A 24,802-nucleotide genomic window follows, 5' to 3' on the forward strand; every position below is an offset into this window, starting at 1 on the left:
CCTTTATTTTCCAAAATTGTGAAAACATAAAAGGAATGATAAAGTACAAGAGTGTAAAGAAAAAAAGATATATAACCATATAAAGCTGTGGGTTTTTTTGTTTACTGTACTTTTTAAAATCGTTCATTTTTCAAATATAATTGTTTCTTATGAGTAATGTTATTAAGTCCTATTAAGTTATTACCAAGTAAATATTTAAAATGGTTGTATATTCAATTCACCGTTACCCGTTAACAACGGGAGGAGTTTATGTTTTCTTTAATTGGATATATTTTTTTGTGCTGCAGATGTTTTGGGAAAAATATTTCAAGACTATAAATGAGAAATTCTTAATTGTGTAAATTTTCTTTGTTTTGTCCGACTGTAATGGTCCATTACTAAAAAATGTCTTTAATTGAATAAAAAAAAAAAAAAAGTATATACTTTTAAAATCTCCCATGGAATTTATTTTGTCTACTAAAAATCATTTATCGTTAAGTCAACCCAATAGGATGAACCCAATAGGATGATTTTGCCTCCAGTAGAGATTAAAGGACAATGAAAGATTAATATAAATTAAAAGTAAGTCTAAAGGCATTCTTTTTAAGTACTTACTGCATATCTAAATTCCCAGATCCCTGCTTGCTTCTCTGAGATATGGTGCTGGCAGCCTACAGCAGTGTGAAGCCTACAGTGACATCACTGAAATCTCTCTCCCCTTCCTGTAGGTGCCAGCGGCAGCCTTCCTATTCTCTGAGCATGTGTGTAACTTGATCCTGTCTCCTGTTCTGAGCTACACATGCCCACCAGCCAATCAGAAGCAGATCTGGCAGAGGGGAGGGGGGGAGGGAATGAAACACATGAGCAGTATGAAGCAAGGAGGGAAAGGAAGGGAGAATACCTTTTTAGAGATGGCTGCCTGTTCTAGAAAATATGAAGTAAGTGTGACCGAGTAAATATTTGATTAGGTGAGCCAAAAGTGTGGCGTTTTTACTAAACAATAGGAGGACTATTGGGCAGTATGCTTTTTAAATTTTGACTTGCATTCTCCTTTAAAGGAAAACTAAGAAAGCTTTATCAAAAAAGTTTTTTGTTTTGCATATGCAAATTAGAGTTTGTATTTGATTGAGGATTCATCCCTTGTACCGTAATGAGCACTCACACATATAAATGTAATGTAAGAAAGCGGAGAGCTGTGCGGGCTAGTAGCACTATATAATACACCTACGTCAGCATACAGCTTGCACACACTGCACTTCCACATTCAAACTATGACTGACATGGATTTCAGGTGACTAAGGATGTTGAAGTGCCATTAGCCCAGAGAAATTATTAAAAAAAAAAAAATACACATACCGAAAATTATTTTTTTATTTGATGGCATTTTTGCAGAATAGCTCTAAACAATACACAAAGTCATTTCTACAGCCAACAATAAGGCTGCTTTCCCATACCAAAGGGGAAGAGAATATCTGCCCGGGCAGTTTGCGCTCAGTGATTACGCTGCCACTCTGGACATCCAGTATATACAAGTCTCCGTCGGTAGAAGCTGCAGCCACCAGCTCCCTGCCCTCAATGCATGGGTTAGGGAACACAAACGGAGTGGCGTATACTTTTGAACTTGTTTTGTGTTTCCACAGTAAAAGCCCCTCAGAACTGCAGCAATAAATGTAGCCATCATGTGACCCAAATATACTGCACCCAGAGAGATTTGAGAGGCATGGAGAGGAAAATATTGGCCCACTGGTGCTAAGATGCCAAATCTACAGAAACACAAGGGAGAAAGTGGATTTTCTGATTAGATGTAACCAGGGACGGCAAGATCAAGCTTCTGATACCAACTTCTTTAACTGGAGAATTATGTGGGTATCTGTATTTCCCATTTAGGGGTATATTTATCATGTTGTGTAAAAAGTGGAGTAAAACATCAGTGGTGATGTTGCTCATAGCAGCCAATCAGATGCGTTGCTTTCATTTTCTAACTGTTGAAATCTAATTGCTGATTGGTTGCCCTGGGCAACATCACTGGTAATGCTTCACTCCACTTTTTACACAGCATGATAAATATACCCTATTTATTTTTCACTGTACTCTACTCAACACTACACAGCTTTGCTGTTTTCCAGAATACTGCATGGCAGGGGATGGCAACCTAGAGTTGCAGTTCAGCGACAGCAGGAAGGCCTTAACTTGCAGGAAAAAATAGTGATGTGGCTATGTATAAATAAGACAAGTTAAACCTAGCATTTATCTCACCTTTTCTCCTGCATGGCTGAGACAGTAGAAATTTTCATCCACGCATCCAACAAACACATGGTCATGGCTGCACTGAGGTGATGCAAATACAGGCTTCCCACATGCATATCTCCAGATAGTGCGCCCTGTAGGCTGTGAGGTAAGAACAAACGTAACATGACTTCAGCTAAAAAAAAGTTTGTAAAGCTGTACTTTAGTAAATAGGACACAAGTCTCATATATGCAGGGTCGCCGCCATCAAGGGGGGGGGGGGGCTGTGGCTGAGGGCGGCCCTGTATGCAAAGGTGTTATATGCAAGTCATTAAAGGGATGTAGATTGTAGGTGAGCAGATGGTGTCTGGGTGGGTCATGGGTATGGGAGTTCTGTTCATAACTGGGGTGTGAGGTGCTTTTTTTTTTCACTGGGGGGTGAGGGGGACCCTACTAACTTAGCAGTATGGGGCACCATGATTATTGATGGCAGCCCTGCATATATGACATAAACATATGAAATGTTTTAAGTATCAGTGTAATAAGCTTCAGGGAACTCCTCTATTGTGTTAAAACTAACACAAACCTGTAAAAATCAGCATCACTTTGTGACATCATAGTTATACAAATTTATTTAAAGGACACTTAAAATTGATTTAAAATTGAGTGTTTTTGCACTTCAAGACCTGTGATATGAGTGAGGAATAAATTGTTTTACAGATTAATATAAAAGGTATAAAACCAAAGGATTTTATATTTAAAAAAAAAAAATAAAAATAAAACCCAGCTACTTACTGGATGGAAAGCCATTATTAATCCTTCAAGAGTAGCAACATATAAGTGATATGGTTCAGTGCTTACACAAGGGGAAGAAAACACAGCACCCCCTCCGCAGTGAGACTTCCAGATACACTGCTTTGCCTGTTAGAACAAAATAGTGACAAATCAAGGGTCAGCATTCATGCTATTTGAATTATATTCTACTTTAATTCAGTGGAGCCCAAGATGGCATACGCAGTATCAGAAGATCACTTTAAAGTCCCAGGACCATAACTGACGCTTACTTTAAATGTGCAACCACTTCCTTCCCACAAGGTGGCTACAAGCTGCGTCAATGCGCTTATGTGTAGTTGTGACCCCACAATTGTCACAAGATGAGCTGCTTCTTTTGTTTTTTCTCCTTCTGTCCTTTTTTGTTTGAATACCTAAAGTTGCCAACACACACTAATGTCTCTATGTAATGGAAAGTATGGATTATACCAAGACTATAACCTAGACTAATGACTATTTGTCCATGTTCGAAAACATAACATTGTGTATTCCTGTGAAAAGTTTCATGTTTCTACCACTTAGAAAGCATTAGATTTACAGAAAAGGGCTTTTTATTACTAGCATGTTTTCCCACTATTTCCCTATTTATAATTTTGTAACAATATAATTTAACCCAGTGATCCCCAACCAACGGCTCGTGATTAACATGTTGTTCACGACACCCTTTGATATTGCACCTAGTGGCTTCAAAGTAGGTGTCTATTTTTAAATTTCTGCTTTTGGAAGCACAGAGAAAGAGTTTTAATCCAAGCAGAGCCCTGCAGTCTAGCGGTCCACATGGGGCTACCAAATAGCCAATCACAGCCCTTACTTGGCATCCCCAAGGAACAATTTTCATGCTTGTGTGGCTCACCAACACTTCTTACAGCTGAGTGTGGCTCATGAGTGAAAAAGGTTGGGGATCCCTGATTTAACCTATTTGCAAAAGACTTTTGGTTATAGGGTTCATAAACATGTTAACATGAAAGTTTGCACTGGCTCAATTAATATTTAGGAACTATTACAGTTCTTATACATGCTCATTTACATGCTCATTTCCCTGCTACTATTTCCCATTCATCATTTTCCCACTCAATGTCACTAGACTGGGCAAAGAGGGAAAGATAGATAATAGCATGGAAAATAAGAAAAAGTCGGAAAGCAGAGTGATATTTTTTTTTTGAGGCTTGCTCTGTATGATTGACGGCGCACTATTTCTATTAAGGTAAATCTCATGATGGAGGCCAGATGGCAAGTAGATCAGAGGGTGACAAATAACTGAAAAAATAAAGCTGTGGAAGACACATGTAAGGCCTATATGGCTCTGAAAAACATGATAGTAAACTATGTAGACCATGGAATCTCCAAAATGTTGTCATGTTTCAAGCTTTAGCTTGGCAATGCATAAAGTTCAGCTTGTACTCGTGACTTCTAATATCCTCATATTTTACAACAGGGGGTACATAATTCACTATGTCTGTGTATGTATATATAAAATGTAAATATATATACACACAGATAATGCCTATGAAGCACTTAAAAGTGTAATCCTGCCATGGTAGATAAATTATTTAGTGCCACTCTACCTTTCTGTACAAGGAGGAATATGACCTCTTTAGTTCTTGCCTCCCTGTCAGCACTTATGTAATAAATAAGGAAAGTTCCTAATACAAAGGGAACTGGACAGAGGGGGTAAGTAAAACAAAAGTTCACTGAAAAATGTTAAAAAAAAAAAAAAAAAAGCCCTATCTACAGAAAAAAAACCAAAAGAACTTACTTCAATATCCAAAGCATATATGTGACCATCATGTGAGCCAATATATACAAGCCCACTCAGGAAATCGGTGGCAGGAGAGCTCTTCACTGCATTCCCAGTCGTAAAAATCCAGTGTGTTTCCCCATTGTGGTTACTCAGGGCATAAAGTGAACCATCATAGCAGCCTGCCAAAATAAAGCACGGCACCCCACAGTTTCAGAGCAAATAGGAGATAGATTGTATAAAAATGGTCAGGTAACAATCCCATAATATATTAAAATACTGATGGTTTTCTTTCACTTGGACTTAACCCATAGTCACTTTTCTATCGTATATATGCCCATTTTACCCACTAATGGAAAAACACCAATAAACTATGAATTAAAACTGTTTCTTCACAACAAACTTGTAGGAACATGATCCGATAACCCAGGTAAAGTATGTGCAAGCTGCCTACACCTATGGCACCGAGTATAAGGACCTCACTGCCACGCTCCATAGCTTTGAATTTCCATGACCAGCACTATAAAGGGCTAGTAATATCAAACATGAAAAATATTTGACGATATACTGCTTACATCTATCCTGTGAGTAGATATATTTTCTTTTAAGTATAAGTCTTTTATTGCTGGATCAGTCTTATTTTAATCAGCCACCATTTATCTTTTGTCTAAAGTCTGTTGGGTTCAGTGAAGTCATAATTGCCTCCAAAAGCCCTACCCAGGAAAACTACAGGTCAGCAAGATAAAAGTCCTAACTACACAGGGTACAATGAGTTCCCAAATACATACCAACAAGAATAAATCTGCCGCACTTAGACACTCCAGCAGAAGATTCAATACGATCTCCCAGGACTCTTTCCCATATCACTTGCCCAGTTGGCAGATCAAGAGCTTGCATTCTGTGAGAATGAGACCCAATGTAAATCACCAGAGAGTCTCTGATGGCTGATTTCACAAGAAGAGGTGAAGCATCAACACATTTGCCAGTGTCAGATGTCCATCTTTCCTGCAGGCACAAAAAGCCATATAGAAGACCTTGAGTTTGAGTAGATGCCACTCCAGAGATTGGAGAAGACTGACCGCATAGTCTGTACTGAGCTTTCTTTGTTCTTTTGCTATCAGAGTTCATACAATGTATTTCAAATATGTTTAACAGTTCTTGGCTTAGTCCAGTGAATAACTTGTGCTGCTGAGCCATGGTATCAGAATACAAAAGCACATTACCAAGTAAACGACTTCCTCTACTGAGAGAAATGAACAAGTTCCTGTTTCCTTCCAGTTCCATTATTGCTTGATCTTTCCTTTTGCCCAAATGTTTTATCCTGCTATCTCTTTCTTTTATATTTCTCAGATTATCAGCTGTACTCTGACTGATGTCAGTATTTCTGTGCTCTTCACTTAATTGCACGGATTTAGAAATGTGTTTGTAAATATCAAGGAAGCTGTTGTTGAGTATGACCTCAACTAAACCTGTTACAGGTCTGCCAACAAGAATGTCTACCTCTTGGTGAAATTGTATGGCTTTAAGGGAATCCCCGCCACTAAGCAGAAAAACAGAATCCTCAGGAACAGCAGGACAATCTTCAGGCAAGCCTAAGATGGTCTACAAAATGACAGGGAAAAATGAAACACTGTTTATTGTCAGCAGCGTATTGGCTCAACACTATTTTGTAACCCCAAACTGTCCAGCAGTAGCGACATTCTCTCTTTTTATGATCAGTCGGCCCAATCCCCAGTTGTTTTTGGCCCTCTGCTTGCTTTATCTGCATGCTCACTCGAAATGCTTTCTTCCTCCTCAACCTGTGACCTCACTGGAAACAGAGAAGTGTGCATCACAGCACTCTGCACTTTCTCAAATTATGTCACTAGTCTAATGGGAGTTAAAGAGAAAAGATAGCGAAGAGTTTAAGGGGAAAATATATTGGCTGGTATAAAATTACTCAGAAAAAGGACAAAAACATTTTTTTGGACAGTTTAACAAATAAAGTATCCTTGTGTTCCTGTAAATTATAAGGAAAACACATGTAAACATTGGTCAGAACAGTAGCACTTCCAAAATAGTGTAGGCCCATTGACACTTCTACAGCTACGCTCTAGGTGGTTTTATTGTACTGTCCTGCTGAAAAATTAGCAGGGGCTGCCCCAACTAATTTGTCTAAATGGATATATTCTAAAAAAATTAAGGTCTCTGTATATTAAAGAAAACTATCCTTTTTGATGGTCATATTCCTTTTTAAAAGATGCTGATTGCTCTGACCCTGTTAACCAAGCTGATTCTTACTGGGAACAGCTGGATTTTTTTTCCAACATACTTTAGGACAGTTCTGTCCAAATGATCATAGATAGTGGGCCGATTATTTCTCATATAGCTTGATCGAGGGCAGGCTTAAATTAAAATGATGATGTCATACAGAGAAATCTATGAAGCCCTTGAGCAGATTGGGGGCCATAAAAATCCTTTGGCGGGCCACAACTGGCCTGGGGGCCTCTTGTTGGAAATTGTACGTTTTTTTTTATAATTACACGTTACCTTCCATAAACGTTGCAATCGGTTCCATAAATCTTCAGCTCCTAGTACTGTACAGATTGATTTTTTTTCATTTATATATTCACAATACATATCATTCAACTTGGATGTGTCCATTTTACCTGGTGGCAAAAACAAACCAACATTCAGTTTTAAGGAAACAATTGTAGGACATGGGAAGCTGAAAAAAGCACCTGATTTGGCTTAAACCAGAGCAATGTCTTGATTAAAGAAAAGCGTTACTTGCATTTTACCTTGACTTATTGCTTACCATGCTTTGTTAGAGGTAATGTTTCTACCAAAACCAGATCATCAGGTACCGCATAGCTTAGTAGATGCGACTGCAACTCTTTCCAAAGGAACTTCTTTTCTAAGGGACCATTTGGGATAACAAACATGACCAACTGTTTTTCCTGAAACCACAGAGCTGTGCAGGCTTCCACGTGGGCCAGGCTTTCTGCTGACTGCAAGTAACAGCAAATCACAAATGAGCAAGGATCATTAAACTTACAGAAAGAAATGTAAAATGTATAGAATGTACCAACCCAATGTCTGGGCTCAATATCTGTGGATTACCTGCTGTACATATTCAATATTCAGCCGTTTTCCATGGCGTTTGATCTGATTATCTTTCCTTCCCAAGAAATACATTTCCCCATCCTTTAATGTAACCCAGTCCCCTGTTTTTCTCATGGTTCCATAGGGCAAAATGAATTCATTGTCTAGAAAACATATACGTTCTCTACCACCTGTAGATATAATACAGAAAATAGATACCATATAGCTTTCGATTGAAGAATGGATTGAATGGCAAACAACTAACAACAGCAATTTGATACCTCTATCTGCAGTAACCCCCTCTAAATTTAAAATGCCTTATAACAGAGGATGACTGTGTAGCACATCATATATATTTACTATACTTAAGTTAAGGATTTTTTTTTTTCTTTTTAGCATCTACATTTGGTAAAGGTACAAAATACAATTTCATGTTAAAATAACTGGCCTTTAAGCATAGCTGATTTACTGAAGTGTCCAGAGGTATTTTACAGGTGCAGCATATAACTAAATGCAAGTTTTTCTATATACGGTCTCTATAAAATATATTGCATATAAGCTCTTATGTAAATAAACCATTTTCATAAAAATATACTTTTTTTGTAGTATGTGCCATTGGGTAATCCTAAATAGAGAATTGCCATTTTAAGAATTAAGTTCCACCTCCTGGTATCATAGGATTCACAGTGCACACAAACAAGCCAAGGCACACATACATGCAAGGCCACATCAGCCAATTAATGGAAAGAGTTCAGTCTTTTGCTTCCACACTACTTCCTGTTACAGTCAGAGCTGCATTATTTCCTGTCAGGTGATCTCTGAGGGAGCACACAGCCCATCACTAAATGGTGGATAAGTGAAAGGATGTAATATTTCCTGATATATATATTCCAGTTTGGTAAGATTCTTTAATAGGTCACTTAACATAATATAAACTATCTGTTGGTTAAGTATTCATTCTGGGGGTACAGTTTTCCTTTAATGCAAACCCTGTATAATCAAACACTCATCATTGAGGCATGACTAGCCCATGCCTGAAACCATGTACTGCCGGAGGGAACAGAGATCATACAGAGTATTGCCAGACCTAGAAGTACTTGCCCTTCTCCTTCATCTATTTTATAGCTTTTTTCGTTCTGAACTTCAACTATTGTCCCTTGAAGTGGAAAACCAAGTGGAACACATGACTCTTCTCTAGGCACAAACAAGAAAAAAAAAAACTTCGTAAGACACATTTATATGAATTACATAAAATATATACAAAAGACCAACAAGTTGACTTTTTTTAAAGGAAAACTAAAAGTATATGAAGGTTGTGGAGACAAGACAGAAATAGTGGAACTCCAGTTTTGTCAACACTCTCTATGACTGCAGTATTGGGATGTTTCTGTAGGTTTTGAATTTGAATAATAAGTGAGATCTGTGACTATGGAATATGTCCTGGCAAATGTTTTATTTGCCCTAGGTCTAGGACATATCTGTTGAGACCTGTATATCTTGTTAAATAGTGATTACCCCAGAGATATTAGGGGCCATCATTCTTTTACCTAACACACAAAAATGTCATAAAAGAGGTTTGAATCTTTAAACATAGTGAAATCACAATGCTCCATTTCTGATACTAAATTGCAGAATATGATGTGTGGGCTCCATTAATTTAAGAACCCACTAATAAATAAATCTGAGCTAATGAGTAGATTATGAAAGAATAAAAACCTGCAGAAGTAAAAAAATGCATCAGGTGCTTTCTACCCCATACATTTGAACCTAGCATATTATATCGCCAGCTGTATTAACTCCCAAATCCAAAGGGTATTTTTACTTTAACTTCCATTGCAACCTCACTCAAACTATACATCTCAATTTGTTCATTCTACCACTAACTCCGGATGCTACTGCACATATCGCCAGTCTGCAAAGGCACTTGCCCCTGCTGTTATTCTGCACACTTCTGTGCCATCAAAACATTACTTGTTAGTCATGGTGTGCATATGAATGGGCCACAGCAAAGGCTCCTTTTAATGTCCTGATACAGAGGAAGGGGGGCTGAATTAAATCAAAATTTAGAAATGATGAATACCAAGTGAAACGGATCTGGAAAAACGCACTGCACATTCTATTGACTATAATATTAATTTGGTGCTGTAGATTTTATTTACGTTTGTGGATACAGAATTTGTGTGTACACTTTTAAGTTTGCAGCTTAAAGGGAAGATTACAGTCAAAGGTTTAGAAGTAAGGTACCACCCAGTCATATAAAACAAAAACAGAAAAAAAAAATCAGATTACCCTGTTTGATGGCTAATCATTTGCTCTGTGATCTCATAGTAAGTTGCCCAGCTAGACACTTCTGTTATGCCATAGAGATTAATAAGGCGCGTCCTGTTTCCTGGTTCTCTCCAGCTTCTGAGGACACTGACTGATGGAAAAGGCTCACCACCAAGTGCAAGCACCCGGAGAGATGTTCCCTTAGACAGCACAGATGATCGGATGGAACGTGAACCAAATCGTCGTAAGAAAGTAGGCGTGGCCTAAACATAACCAGGAGTGATTGGAAAATATGTTTTGCCAAATCCTTATTTTAGTAGCCAATAGAATTTCTTCAGCTTTGGCAGTTATTTGTAATCTAAGTATCTATAATAAGACATTTGATTTGGCCTGTCAACATTACCTGTAACACTGTCACTCTATGCTGATGGAAAAGAATGTCACACAATTTGTGCGGCATCATTTTAATGGGGTTTGGCACCACCAGAAGACAAGCTCCGCTGGATAATGCAAGAAACAACTCAATAACAGAGGGATCAAATGTCAGAGGAGAAGCCAAAAAAAGGAGATCATCGGGTGATATCGCAAAGATAGATCTGTTGGAAAATGAAAAGCCAAATCAAAGGACATAAGCCCATGTAACCATATACAGTGCTATTTACAATTACAGAAGCACTGGTGCAAGGTCATTACCACCAAGCAATATATTTACTAGTTCTATTGTTTGCTCACAAAATTAGTTGCCGGATTGTGGTGGTTGCAATTACACTGGCATTCTGTAAAGAAATGGAGCAATGCACTACTTTAGTAAATTACACTTCATTTCTTAGGGGGAATTAAAACAACAACAACCAGCTCTATTTTCAGGAAAACAGCACAATTTGTATTGCTTATAATTATATATATTTTTTAACCTAAATCTTACATAATAAATCTGAAAATGGAAAGCTGAACTTCTAAAGATACAGATTAAAATTTGCAGATGTCTGGACTCCACAATTTGATTCCAAACTTCCCTGCTCGCATTCATGCATTTTGTTAATATATTACAGCTTAACTAGTCACTGTTGGAATCTCTATTATGGGAAGATCTGTAAAAACCTAATGAAATATCAAACTCTTGTAAATGTTATAACCTAGTGTATTTGCATGAATAGGATGAGCATTAAATGGAAAGGGGATAGGCTAACAGGAGAAGTAAATGTCTTACCGAAGGTGGTATATGTTTGGCACTATGCACTTATGCGGCACACTGACAATTTTAGGAGCCCCTGTTGTCCCAGAGGTGTGTAGGATATAAGCTAAGCAATGCTTCTCTCGCATATCCATGTGTTCTTTATACATCATGTGCTTCTCTTCAGGTGTATCATTCTGGTGTCTATGCAGACCACGCACAATTGCTTTTTTATTTCTTTTAACCTCAAAGAGATTTACATTAATATGCTGTATGCTTGAAGAATCCAGTTCTACAAAACCTGGGAACTGCAGCTTAAAGTTCTGCAAAGTAAGGGATAGGAGATTGGTCACTGAGTTGAATTATGTGATACAAACATCACCTTTCCTATGCAAAGAATTAGAAACTGGTTAAAAAATATCCCATATATTTTTACAAAATGCACGTGAAAATATATTATTGGGGCAGTTTCTACTCAGAAGCTAAATTGCACCACTGCAGTAAGCAAAAGGAACCAAATCCACATTTAGTTTTCTTGGTCTAATCTGCAGGAGATCAAAGCTAAATGTTGACTGATTATCCTTATATATAAGCAGACTTGATGCCATTAGATAGCTTTATACTACTGAAGTTGCACTCACCTCCACCATGTCCTTATGTACAAGCATATATTCAACATTACTCTTTTCCAATAACTTGATGCTTACATCTGATGAATTGCTTGGATCTACAGGAAAATAGGCTGCAGGGACCTGAAGAATTCTGCAAATGTGCAAGAAGAAATGCCATTGGTTTGCAGATGTGTTTACAAACAAATCTACAAAGCCCAAATCAAAAAAAGCAGGTTGGAGAGGAAGAACTTTGTGCTGATATAGGAACCCATCATTAGCTGTTGAAAGTTCAAAACAGCTTCAAACAAAAACACAATTGCCAACTAGATAAAAGGGGAGAAAACCAGTCACATTTATCAAATACTGAACTTGGCAATTCTGAAAGATTTCAGTCCGTTAGAAATGTTTCCCATTTATAAAAACACTTTCCTAAAATATAGGTTTTTCCTCTCTGATTCATTAAAACATGAGTTTGAATCCCGAATGGGAAAAATTCGGATTTGATACGATAATTTCTGAAGATTGCAAATATTACAAAAATGCTTACGAAAAAAACGTATTAGTCACGATAATATCTAAATTTTCATACTAAACGATTGTAAACAGCGGCAGAACCTTTCCGAATTTTTTGCACAAGCATACGAAAAAGTCGCGCAAGCATACGAAAAAAATCACAAAAATATGCTCGGAGCGTTCGTGTCTTAATAAATCTCCCCCTAGATCTTAAACACTTTATTCATCCTTATATTTATCTTACACATACAGATCGGAACAATAATTAGAGCTGCTTCTGCTATGACCTACAGCAGGGGTCTCAAACTCAATTTAACTGGGGGCCGCAGGAGGCAAAGTCAGGATGAGGCTGGGCCGCATAAGGGATTTCACAAAAAAAAGTCGGGAGCTGCTGATTGCGGAAATGACGTTATGCCATCATAACAGTTTTTATGGGAAGACGTTCTGTGTGCACAATTAGCTCCTTACGTCTTCCCATAATAACTGTTATGATGGCATAACGTCATTTCCGCAATCAGCAGCTCCCGCCCGCCGTGCCTTTCATTATACCTTGAATCGCAATAAAAATCGCGATCCATTCATTCGGGCCACAAAATATTGTACCGAGGGCCGCAAATGGCCCGCGGGCCGCGAGTTTGAGACCCCTGACCTACAGGGATAAGACAAACTCTGCTCAGACCTGTGCATAACCACAACAGAATTTTAATACTGTGAATTACCAGTGCCTCAGAATGCCTGTAATAAGAGGTAAAATTCCGTATTTGAGATGTGTTACCCAATAATATAGGAAGGTAGGTTTATTCCTGGATTACAATAGAGACCAATTTTGCAGGTTTCCGTATGCCTACAGTGAGATTTCAGAAAGAGAGCAAGCTCTTCTGCCAGTCGCATCATCTTGCTGTAAGTGTAATAGACAGGAGCCTCCTGGCAAGTGTGGAAACACACGGCATTTCTGTGGGCATGCTCGGTGGCTGTGTGTGAGACCATTTCCTGGAGAGTAGATGGAACTGGGAGATTAGGAACCTATAATTATGGACAGAAAAGGATAATGTTTAGTTAAAGAAATGTATATTTAATAGAATCTACATCACTGCTTCTTTTCATACAGTAACCTCTCTAAGAATAATACAATTGCTCCAACAATAACACGTCTGTAAAAAAGCCAACGCATAATGATAAGTCTGTGGGGGACCAATACTGATTGGTACATGCCACTACCTCTTATGGATCTCTAAGTATGAGAAAGTTTAAAGTAATAGCAAAGACGATATATGATTGACAGCTCAGATTTTTTAATACATTTATAACAGGTATGGATGATTTCATTAAAAAAAAGAATTTGGGTTTCAGGTTTAAAGGAGAAGGAAAGGTAAAAAAAACCAAGTAAGCTTTATAAGAAAGGTCTATGTAAAGACAGCCATAAGCACTTACAGTAATGCTGCACTGATTCCTCTATCAAAAGAAACACAGGATTTGTTTTCTCTTTTTTTTTTTTTATAAACATATGGTCTGTCTGACTTCCTCTCACAGAAAAATCCTTAATTCCCAGGGCCATAGTCCCAGTGCAGTTCCCTCCCCCCTCCCTTAGGAATGTGTAATCTCAGCTATAATGGCTAGGGACTGCAGGCAGGAAGCCACTTAAGGGCTCTGCGACTAATCTCCCCGAACTACCATCTCACCGGCGAACATGTAAGTCGCCGGTGGGATGGTACACGCTGCGCAGGCGATTTCGGCAAATCGCTGAAGTTGCCTCGCGAGGCATTTTCTGCGATTTGCCAAAATCGCGCGGCCGCCGCGTGTGCCATCCCACCGGCGACTTACATGTTCGCCGGTGGGATGGAAACTGATGGAAACTCGGGGAGATTAGTCGCCCGCGAACAGGGAGATTTGTCGCGGGCGACTAATCTCCCCGTGTGCCAGAGCCCTAAAATGGCAGCTGCTAATCTTAAGCAAATGGAGAAATCTTTTAAAGCTGTTTATAATTGTTTCTGCAGAATAAATATATTGTTCCAGGTGGCACTAATGTGGCAAATCTATTGGCAGTAAAATGCCTTTCCTTCTCCTTTACTTTTTAAAGGACTTTTATTACACAGCTTTTTATGTGTGGGTGACAGGTACCCTTTAACAAAACAACACTGCTGTGACATGGCTCCTCCAGCTCTTATACCTTCCCATTTTCCTGGCAGAAGCTGCTCCTATGAGTGAGGTGCGGCTCAGTGCATTCCATAGTAAGGGAAGGCTAGTAGCAGAATGGGCTTGAGCGAAAATCCTTCCCAACAGTGTTGCAGTGCTCCGTAGTCCAAATCAGTAATGTGCAGTAATTCTATCCCAGCGGCCCTCCCATTCCTTCTGTTTACTAACACGGTCCATCGTGGAGCCCAAACACACCATGCCTTCACTTCCGCATTCCGAATACGCACTCACACCCGAATAACTGGCACCAACAGGCTACATAAACAGTACTAAAGGGGCGAACGTCCTAATATGAGCCCCGTAGTGTTGCCTGCCAAACTTGTGTGCCCTACTGTACATGTGGGGCGGCTGTGACACAAATCTGCAGAACAGTACGCGGCCAGCAGTGATGACGTGTCTGAGGGCAGAAGTGGGCGGGCACTAATGACGCTTTGTTGTTGCGCGTCACTAAGAACCTACTGATGGAGCTGGGCCTGCTCCTTGTTGTGTTGTGAACGGTTTTTGTACAGTGAGATATGGAAACAGAGGTTGGAACTATTTGCTTTTGGACTTCGCTAAATGTTCATGGCTGAGGGAACAGGAGGCAGCGCAATAGGTTATTATCGGCTTCATGCTAGTAAGCCTATACTGCTGGGTATAGTAAGTGGGTGGGTTCAGATTTACTCAAAATATATGGGACCCAGAAACCGACATTCATACTCCTGCCCTGACAGAGGGTCCTACAGGGGCACATTTACCTATCAGGAATAAGCTTTGAAGAGTCTATCACTGGTTAAATAATAATAAAAGCAAATCCTTGACTGGTTTATTTTGGTTACTGTAAATGGGCAGGTTGGTCTCAGGCTTCCCATGAAGGGAGGTGAATTTTTGGGGTTATGATTTGATTTATTAGGCTAAATCTTTTGTTGAGTAACTATATGCAACCCTATGTTTAGCTGACTACAACAATTCATTGTTCACCCACGTTACAATATTTCTTTAGTTTTATTAAACTAATTTGCAGATTTAAAATAGATTTGGCCAGATCCAAAAATGGTCATTTTGGCTTTTTTTTTTTCTAATGTACTCATTTTTTTAATGACCTCTTCAAACGTGTTTGAGCACATTTCCATTTTACATTCTGGAAGTGTTTGGGCACTAATATCCTGTATATATTTTTCCAGGAGAACGGTTCCCAGGATGTCTGTACTGATATAAATACAGCAATGGCAACTGTAAAAGAAGAGCCTTGTGATGTAGGTATGTTCACAACAAATATGAGATAATGTACATAGAGATGTTGCAGGAGCTATTGTGCTGTTATTCACAGTGTATCCATTCTGGTACAATATGGCGTAATACATACATGGCACAGGTATATGTGCAAAAGGTCAAAACAACAAAACTGTATATGTTTCACATGTACACTTACGCAGTAAAGTGTGACTGAAGTTTATCAGAGCACAAGTCACATGGCTGTGGCACCCTGGGAAATGAAGAATATGGCTAGCCCCATGTGAAATTTTTAAAATTAAATATGAAAAAATCTGTTTGCACCTTTAAAAAAACAGATTTCAATGTAGGATTTTGCTCTATTAAGTGATATGTCTTTGAAAAAAAAAAAAAACACATTTTCCCATAATAGTATTCCTTTAAATAGTGCTTGATATTTGTTATTTTTATTACATTTATTTATCAGTGTTGATGAAATGGAGATCAAATGTCTCTGTGTTGAAATAAGTAAGAAGAAAAGTGAAATCTTGTCACTGTACACTGCTGAGGTGGTTCAGTCCATTGATTAGTCTTTTGTATTGGAGTCTGATCTGAACTAGCTATCAAGCAAAATGCCCTCGGAGGTTTTTTCACATTTTTACAAGGTTTGATATTAACCTCATTATTTAACTGCTACATTGCTGGCATGGAATTTTGGTTATTTTGTTGCACATTCTTTAAAGTGGGAAACAAAACAACCCATTTGTCACAATCTTAAAGCACTTAATAGTATTTAGGTTAAACAAATATTTTTGGCAAAGAAAAGGTGTGGTGTCTCTTAAAGGGTACCCATAACTGCTAAATTGTTTTCCCCTACAGAAGTGTGGGTTAATAGAGCCCACATTCAAGTTGGGGGAAACAACAGTTTTTTTAAAAAAAAAATAAATAAATATATAGGGCGGCGCACATGTGCCTGACCTAGGAGTGGTGGATGTTCCTGTAAAGTGTATATATCACACCCATGCGCATAATGATTGAGTTGTGGCACTCTGTCATTATGTACATGCGTGTGCCCCAACATAGACACCCACACTGGGAGCTTCCTTGTGGCACAGGTGAGGGGCATATTTAGTGACAAAAAACTAATATTTTATTTTCCACTGCCAGCTCTATAAGCCTACACTTCTTGTTGGGGAAACAATTTTTTAGTAATAGGTGTCCTTCAAATTAAAAGAAAGTTTATGCCCTGAATTTTTCTAATGTATCGCAAACTTCCTTGATAGGAGCTGCTTCTTCGAGCACCACGTCTGAAGAGCAACATTATTCACATGGAGCAGACGTGGTGATAAAATCAGGTAACTGCTAACCACATACTGCATTAACATTCGGTAGATTTAATAAATAAAAATGCAGAGTATGTCAATTTCAAAAAAGAAGAGGCTTTTATTGAACATAATAAAGTAAAACTTACTTACATAACTTTTGGATAATTGAGTCACAGTTGCATCTTCTCTCACAATGGCGCTACCTTCTCTCTCTGCTCTAGTGTTATAGCAATTAAAACATTTCATATGCACTGGTACAATGAAAACCTCTCCATACCTTAACTCTACTAAAATTCCTTTAAACATTCATTAAACCCTACAGGATTTTTTGCCTCCTATAAGAATTCATTATACCTTGGTTGGGGTCAAGTCAAGGTACTGTAGAGAGGAAAAGGGAAACATTTAAAAAAAAAAAAATGAATTATTTGGATTATTTTTATTATTATTTTGAATTATATGGAGTCTGTGGGGCATGGCCTTTCTGTAATTCTAAACTTTCTGGATGACAGATGTCATACTTGTATTTAAACGGGAATTTCTACACCTTTAAATGAAAACAGTTTGTTAGGCACTCCCAGTTTCTCTAAATTATTAGGGTCCGTTGCTGCTCATTTCCAAAAACACTCTGCCCCTGAGTACTTTTGTGTAGAACATGCCCCTAGTATCTTGTTCCAGGCTCCCGGGTATCTCCTGCATCGATTGTAGCTGGGCTCACACACAGTTTAGAAATCTCCGCAAAAGTTTTGTGAAGTAAATGTGCCCACCCAGTTCAGTGCAGGGATAACTGGGAACCTGGAACAAAAGGGTGGAGGTTTGCTTTGCACAGAAGTACCCTAACAATTGGCCCCAGTGATTTTACAGTTCATTGTTCTTTTAATATAATGAACTGTTTGCCCAGACACTATCATACCTTTGTATAGTTTCTTTGTAGAAATTGAGGCTGTCACAAAGGATATGAGTGGAGAAAAATCAAGTAGCACACAGTCAGTTGCAAGGTACAAAAGGTGTTTTATTTAGATTATATACCCATGCGCAAAGGCCCCCTGGGCTCTTTATCAACTCAGAGGGCCCTTGGGTGTCAGTAAAGTTGCTGGTGTGGTACTGGATTTTTCTCTACTTCATTATTTACTTCTCTGCAGGTACTTAGTCTTCTGGATAAGCACCGAACACTTCCATAAGTGTTGAGCTCTCCTTCATCCTACAAATGGTTTGAGTGTCTTTAGGCAGATAAGGGATAAGTACTAAAACCTTTTTATTGAAATAAATGTTTAAGTGGTTATTATGACTATGAACTCAGACAGTTGCTGCCAAGAAATAATATATTTGCAGAATCTTAAAGGAGATGTAAAGGTAAAAACTAAGGAAGCTTTATCAAAAAGGTCTGTATAAATACAGCCATAAGTACTCACAGAAACGCTGCACTGAGTTCTGTATCAAAAGAAACTCAGGATTTCTTGTCTCATTTTTTGTAAACATGTTCTTTGGTATCAGACTTCCTCTCCTTTAGGGCTTCTTCAAATTTGTGAAATGAGTCTGCGCAGTTCTCTCCCTCTCCCCTCCCATAAGAATATATGATCTGAGCTACAAACAGCTGAAACTACAGCAGAAGCTACTGTGACCAAGCTAAAATGGCAGCTGCTATCTTAAACAGAGGGAGCTTTTAGGGCTGTTTACTCAGGTGTGGTAAAGCATTCTGCAGAATAAATATAGCGTTCTAGCTTGCACTAATGTGGCAAATCTATTCCAAATGCCTTTCCTTCTCCTTTAAAATATAAAAGAAATGCATGTTTGTAAAGCAAATTGACTTATTGAATATTACTTTATATTTCTAGAGGATGATCCAGAGCTACTGGATAAAACTGAGAGTAGCTTCAGAATAGTTACGGTAAATGAGGGTGGAAGTGAGAACTGGAGAGATCATGAAGTTATTTCTTTACTGCACGTGTGCCTGGATGAGAGGATCTGCCAGCAACTGGAGGGGCCATTTCAGAACAAGGAACTGTTTCAGTTGATCTCTCAAAGGATGATGGAATTTGGCATTAACAAAGACTGGAAACAATGTCGGACAAAGTATAAAAACCTTAAGTGTGAATATTCTCTACTCAAGAACAACAGAAATCTACACCTGTCCCAAGAAAACTCGATGAAATTTTATGATGAAGTTGATAATTTAATGCAAAGGCTGTCAGGTGTATTAAATGCTGGAGGGAGTATAACCGGCAAAAGGAAGTCTTCTAGAATAAACTATCCAGAGCAGTCCCAAGAATGTTACAACAGACTGCAAGGAAATGCAGGTAAAAGCAAGTAAATGCTCGCAGAACACATACTGGGAACAATGATTTCAGGAACCGTCTTGCATATTTCTATGAGAACCTGACTTAGGAATAGTTTAAAGCAGTAGTTTGTAAACTTTTTAGTTCAAGGTTCTAAACATATGAAAATGTTGTATCATCCGTTTTACCATTGTTCCAGGTATACCTAGGGGCACATTTACTAACCCACGAACGGGCCGAATGCGTCCGATTGCGTTTTTTTCGTAATGATCGGTATTTTGCGATTTTTTCGGAAAATTGTCGCGACTTTTTCGTTACCAATACGATTTGCACGAAAAAACGCGAGTTTTTCGTAGCCATTCCGAAAGTTGCGACTTTTCGCGCAAAAGGCGCAACTTTTCGCGCAAGTTTTAACGCTACGAAAAAATCGCCAGATTTTGCGCAACTTTCGGAATGGCTACGAAAAACTCGCGTTTTTTTGCGCAAATCGTATTGGTAGCGAAAAAGTCGCGATAATTTCCGAAAAGTCGTAAAAAATCGCAAAAAATACGAAAAAGTCGCAAAATGTTAGTTTTCCAATCGGAATTTTTCCAATTCGGATTCGAATTCGTGTCTTAGTAAATCAGCCCCCTAGTGTAGCAAATAATTTTTCATCCAAATGAGCAGACCTTCTCTGATATGCATACCTAAGGTGGCCAATATTGGGCTAATTTGATCATTTGGCTCCTTGATGTGACCCAGGACCACATCAACAAGCCGATGCGGTCCTGACCTGATGGAAAAATCAAATGTGGCCAAGTTTAGGCCAGATATCAGTCAGGGAGGCCCATAGGGGGGTGCCCATGCATGGGCAGATAAGCTGCTGAATCTGTCTGAAGGACCCCAATCGTCAGCTTAAATTTGCCCCTGTATGGCTACCTTTAGATATGCTCAGGCCAGAGTTTTCACATTGTCCCAAGTCTGTCTCTTTCCATTGGTGTTGCTTCAACTCTTTTCATATTTCTAACCTATCTGCTGCTTTCCTTCCTCTCTCCCTCAATATTTTACAATCTTTTTTTAGGTACCCTCTTTCCTTCTCTGTCCACACAGTTCTCTATTTCTACTTTGCCTACTTCTATCCACTTTTTACCCTTTCTTCCTTCTCCTATGCTTTCCCTCATCTCTCCATGCCTCAGTTATACTTTCGCCTTCTCACTCTTTCTTTTCTGTTTTCTTCATTCCCTTTTTGTACTTTGAGAAAGTGTCTTATGTGCAATATCCTCTTTAGTTTACCTTAAATTTTTATAATTTTTATGACTTATTTGCCTCTTTCTAACCTTCGGTTAGACCCTGGCAGCCAAAACACTTGCTCTGTGATGATACATTTTTTCATATCGGTACTTTTTATTCTCCTTATTATCATTTAGTCTTGTTTAAACCACTGCCTGGATGCTAGGGAAAATTTCACCATAGCAACCAGATAGCTAGTGAAATCTCCCAAAAGAAGAGATGCTGAGCAAAAAGCTATATTGCCTGACACAATTTTATGCACACTATTCTGAAACAATCAGTGACTGTGTCACTAAATTTTGATGCATTACAGGACAATAAAAAGATTAGTCAGTATAATCAATAAGATAAAAAAATGAAGATAGATACAAGGATACGGCCATGAATTCTGTAGGAAGCTCCAATGGTGAAACCTCTATTTTACATCCCCTGATTTTATTTTTTCCTGAATTTTACATCTTTTTTTTTTTCTGGTCATAAAATGGGGGTTCTACTGTAGTTTGTGCTGTAAATATGTTCTAGTAATCTTTAGGCCCGGTCTTTTGGCAGCAGAAGAAATGAGCATGGAAGATCAAACACTGGTTTTAAGAATCAAGAGAAAAGCTTCTGAGTATAGTGGGTACTGGTTGACTTATAATACACCATTTTTAAAGAAACTTTGTCACCATCTCGGGCAATGCAAGCTGATGAAAAAAATACATAATCGGAAGATAACTTAGTGAACACCATATGTCAAAACGATCAGTGGATTTAGAGAATTAGGCTACTGAAATCACTGGCATTGTTTCTTCGAATACACACTTTTTAATGCCTATAATTTGACTGATAACCTCACTGTCCAATAGGCTTAGGCATAAAGGGGGTGGGCCAAGTCACTAGCTTTCAAAAGGTTGGTGACAGGGTCTCTTTAAGAAAGAAACACTGTAAGCAGTTATTTATGCTGATTTTGGGCTAAGGGACACCACATAAGTTATTAAACCCTGGGGTAAATCCTGCATTCTCCACTGATGTCATTTCCTTCACCCTTTTATTTGGATATTGACCACTTTTAATTTATTTTTAAACCTCACACAGCCATTTATGCATCATGGGACTGGTAGCCTCTCTCAAATGAAAAGAGACCTAATTTCTGCTATTTATGACCAATCCCTGTGGTTATAAAAATGTAGTAATATTGCTTTTGTCTTGAGAATCTTTGTTTCCATCATATTACATAAGATTTATGACAGGTTCCACACATGAGACAATGCAGAAAAGTCTTGTGGATCTATGTTTCTAGTTAACGGGAATTAAATTCCTTGTTTTTGGCATAATTCTAAGCAACTTTCCATTATGTGCTAATTAAACATTTACAATGGTTTTATAGTTAGTTGTAAATGCTGTTAAAAAGTCAGTATCTATTTGCTTACATTCTCTGTGCTATTGGTTCTGACTCTGGAACAACATAGAGACAAAACTTGATTAAAGATTACACTATTGAAAGTATCTCATAATATATGGCTACCAGAACGTCTTCTCATATTATCTGTCTTTTTCTCAGAGTGTCAAGTTCCTGGTAAATTAAAGCGAGCAGAGATTGCAAGGACACACACCTCTGATACCAGTCCTAACTTAACTGCTATAAGGAAGCTAGGAGAAAGTCCATCGAGAGCAAGGTTTAACAATCAACTGGGCAGTTATCAGGATGTCAGTGGGGAGCAGCTGCAGGCTGACCAGCCAGAATTTCACAGCTATTCTTCACAGGTGGGTTTAGCACTAGCCTTATGAGCCCCTCTTATGCTTTTGTTGTATTCTTAACTTTAATCTTCTTTAATCTATTGGTTCTGTGTCTGCCCACTAGCTACAGGCTCATTGTAACTACACCCACATGAAGCCCACTGAAACACAACTAAAAAAAAAAAAACATCTAAATTACTCACACTCAAGTACACGTTTGAATTATTTGGCAATCGTGTTCTTCTAATATTTTCCAATTTCACTAATTTTCAATTTCTCAATTTTCTCCAGTTTCTTCAGCTTCAAGCAAAGTTTAAGAAGAATAGCATTTTGGCAAGTCGTGCTAATAAACGCTGCCGTTCATCCTCTGGAAAATTTAGAAAAGTTTCCAAAGATATAATTTGTTTGCCTGCTGAGTATCCAGAGGAAAACTGCACTTACAGAGTTCCACGAGGGACGGAAAGAGAACAGCTAGCCATGCAAGGCCTGATAGGCAAGATACTTATACAGTCTTCATGGACCTTTGAGAACTTTAAGACGGAAGTAATCTCCTTATTTCAAAAGTGTTTTAAGTGCAAGGACCAAGACTTCACCTTTTCTTTTTTACAGGTAAGCTACCTTTTGCCATTTTGTGCTGTCTGTTGCATATGCCTGAATGGTTTCCCTTGGAGCAGGAGGCATCATGCATGCATCGTAGACAGCTCTTTGACTGACTTCCTATTGAAACGAGAAGGAAGACTCTATACTAAAGGCCTGAAGCTTCATGCTAGATAGACTGATTTGTGCAGCAGTTTTCAGCTTCTGTGTTCTAAGATGCTCTGTACCACCATTTTCTTAAAAAGCACATCAAAGGATTATCATTTTGAGCGCTATTTAGAGTTTTTTTTAGGGATTTTAAAATAAAAAGACTTACTTATTATTTAAAGATGATTTGCTGGTATTTCAGGTATTTTGTTTGCTGTCCACCAGTGATCTGGTCAAGTCGGTTCCCCATTCATCTAAGAAAATGCTGAAAAATAAGAAACAGGAATCACACTCTTCTGTTTGTTATTTTTCACCATTTTCAGAGGCACAGATCTAATATAGATAAACCATAAAGATAGATTCCGCATTCAGAGGACTTGAATAAAAGTGGTAATTTATTGTGATGTGTGAAGTCCTGTGAGTGTGGAATCTATCTTTATGGTTTATGTCAGGGGTCCCCAACCGCCAAGAGAGAGATATAAACACTTCCAAGGATTAGGTACCGCTCACGCAGGGCTTAAAGTTCATCTTTGAAATTTTATTAATGTGAACAAACAACGTTTCGGCTGCGACACCAGCCTTTGTCATATATATATATATATAGGTATGGGACCTGTTATCCGGAATGATTGGGACCTGGGGCAGGGGTAGCCTTAGGGCTACTAAAATATAATTTAAACATTAAATAAACCCAATAGGGTTGTTTTGCCTCCAATGAGAATTAATTATATCTTAATTGGGATCAAGTACAAGGTATTGTTTTATAATTACAGAGTAAAAGGAAATAATTAATAGAAATGTAAATTGTTTGATTAAAAAAAAGTCTATGGGATAATTTGGAGCTTTCTGGATAACTGGTTTCTGGCAAGGATTTCATACCTATTTTATGTATTTGCAGTGTTTACCAGGAAATCGTAAGTTAATTAAGCCAAATGTGTCGGCAGGCTTTAAATGGAGTGGAATTGCAATTATTAGCCTTGCAGCCCAAGGTTCCTTGTACATAAAAACAGAACACTCTCTTGCATCACCTTCAAAGGTAAGCTCAGAACATTTTGTAATCACAGACAAATCAACAGAGTTTTAAATAGAACCCTAGACTAAACCCTATGCATTTGTGGTTTCTAACAATTTAAACATATTGCAGTGCTTAAAAGCAAAGTTCATCTTCACAAAACTTTTTGTCATCATTAATTATTACCATTAATAATGTCTTGCAGTGCAATAATGCCAGCAGCAAAAGTGTCATATTGTAACAGTTTAGTCAGTGAGCAGGAAAACCGGAGAGGGGGAAAATAATTTTTTTAAACTAAACTTTAGGATATGGTAAAATAAAAAAGTAATTATCTATATCTGAACTGCACAGTTTAACAACAACACCCCTTTCCTGTATTCTGAAAGCTGAACTCAAGCTACTGTGCAATCCAAGTTGTGGGCTAGTGTGGCTTGCAGGTCATACACTATTAATGAAAGGTAGTTTTATTGATTTACAGTATTTCTTAATGTCCTTTGGTGAGGCAAGACCCTAAGGGGCCGATTCACTAAAGGTCGTTAACGCTTAACACATAGTTTTATGTGTTAAAAAGTGTTCGATAATTAAGTACCGATTCATCAAAGTCATTTCGCATGTGTTACTACTCATATTGCATGTGCAAAAATCTTGATTATCG

General features: G+C 38.2%; 1 protein-coding gene across 3 annotated transcripts; it reads right to left on the reverse strand.

The window, feature by feature from the left end:
* Positions 1–1,332: 1,332 nt before the first annotated feature.
* Positions 1,333–15,023, reverse strand: aasdh (aminoadipate-semialdehyde dehydrogenase). 3 transcript variants are annotated; one of them, XM_002934663.5, is made up of 15 exons: positions 14,592–15,023; positions 13,200–13,447; positions 11,942–12,062; positions 11,337–11,623; positions 10,530–10,722; positions 10,148–10,389; positions 8,946–9,052; positions 7,877–8,049; positions 7,572–7,764; positions 7,304–7,422; positions 5,563–6,376; positions 4,793–4,956; positions 3,001–3,126; positions 2,236–2,367; positions 1,333–1,742 (listed from the first exon to the last, which is right to left on the reverse strand). In XM_002934663.5, exons 1-15 carry the CDS (start codon positions 14,649–14,651, stop codon positions 1,350–1,352), a joined length of 3,372 nt encoding a protein of 1,123 aa, XP_002934709.2. In that variant the 5' UTR covers positions 14,652–15,023; the 3' UTR covers positions 1,333–1,349. The 3 variants fall into 3 exon arrangements, with proteins under 3 accessions (XP_002934709.2, XP_031751271.1, XP_004911256.2); XM_031895411.1 differs by lacking the exon at positions 14,592–15,023 and having other exon boundaries at positions 13,273–13,346; XM_004911199.3 differs by lacking the exon at positions 14,592–15,023 and having other exon boundaries at positions 13,144–13,293.
* Between the last annotated feature and the right edge of the window lie 9,779 nt (positions 15,024–24,802).

The sequence above is a fragment of the Xenopus tropicalis genome, chromosome 1 (assembly GCF_000004195.4).
Source record: "Xenopus tropicalis strain Nigerian chromosome 1, UCB_Xtro_10.0, whole genome shotgun sequence".
Taxonomy (NCBI): Eukaryota; Metazoa; Chordata; class Amphibia; order Anura; family Pipidae; genus Xenopus; species Xenopus tropicalis.

What these genes read in the sequence shown, in the direction of transcription:
- aasdh (XM_002934663.5), bottom strand. Translation starts at nt 14,651, where the DNA reads ATGGAATGCACTGAGCCGCACCTCACTCATAGGAGCAGCTTCTGCCAG. An exon ending in TCTGCCAGGAAAATGGGAAG is followed by an intron (nt 13,448 to 14,591) that starts GTATAAGAGCTG and finishes CCATAATTATAG; the next exon opens with GTTCCTAATCTCCCAGTTCC. An exon ending in TACATAAGGACATGGTGGAG is followed by an intron (nt 11,624 to 11,941) that starts GTGAGTGCAACT and finishes CTTACTTTGCAG; the next exon opens with AACTTTAAGCTGCAGTTCCC.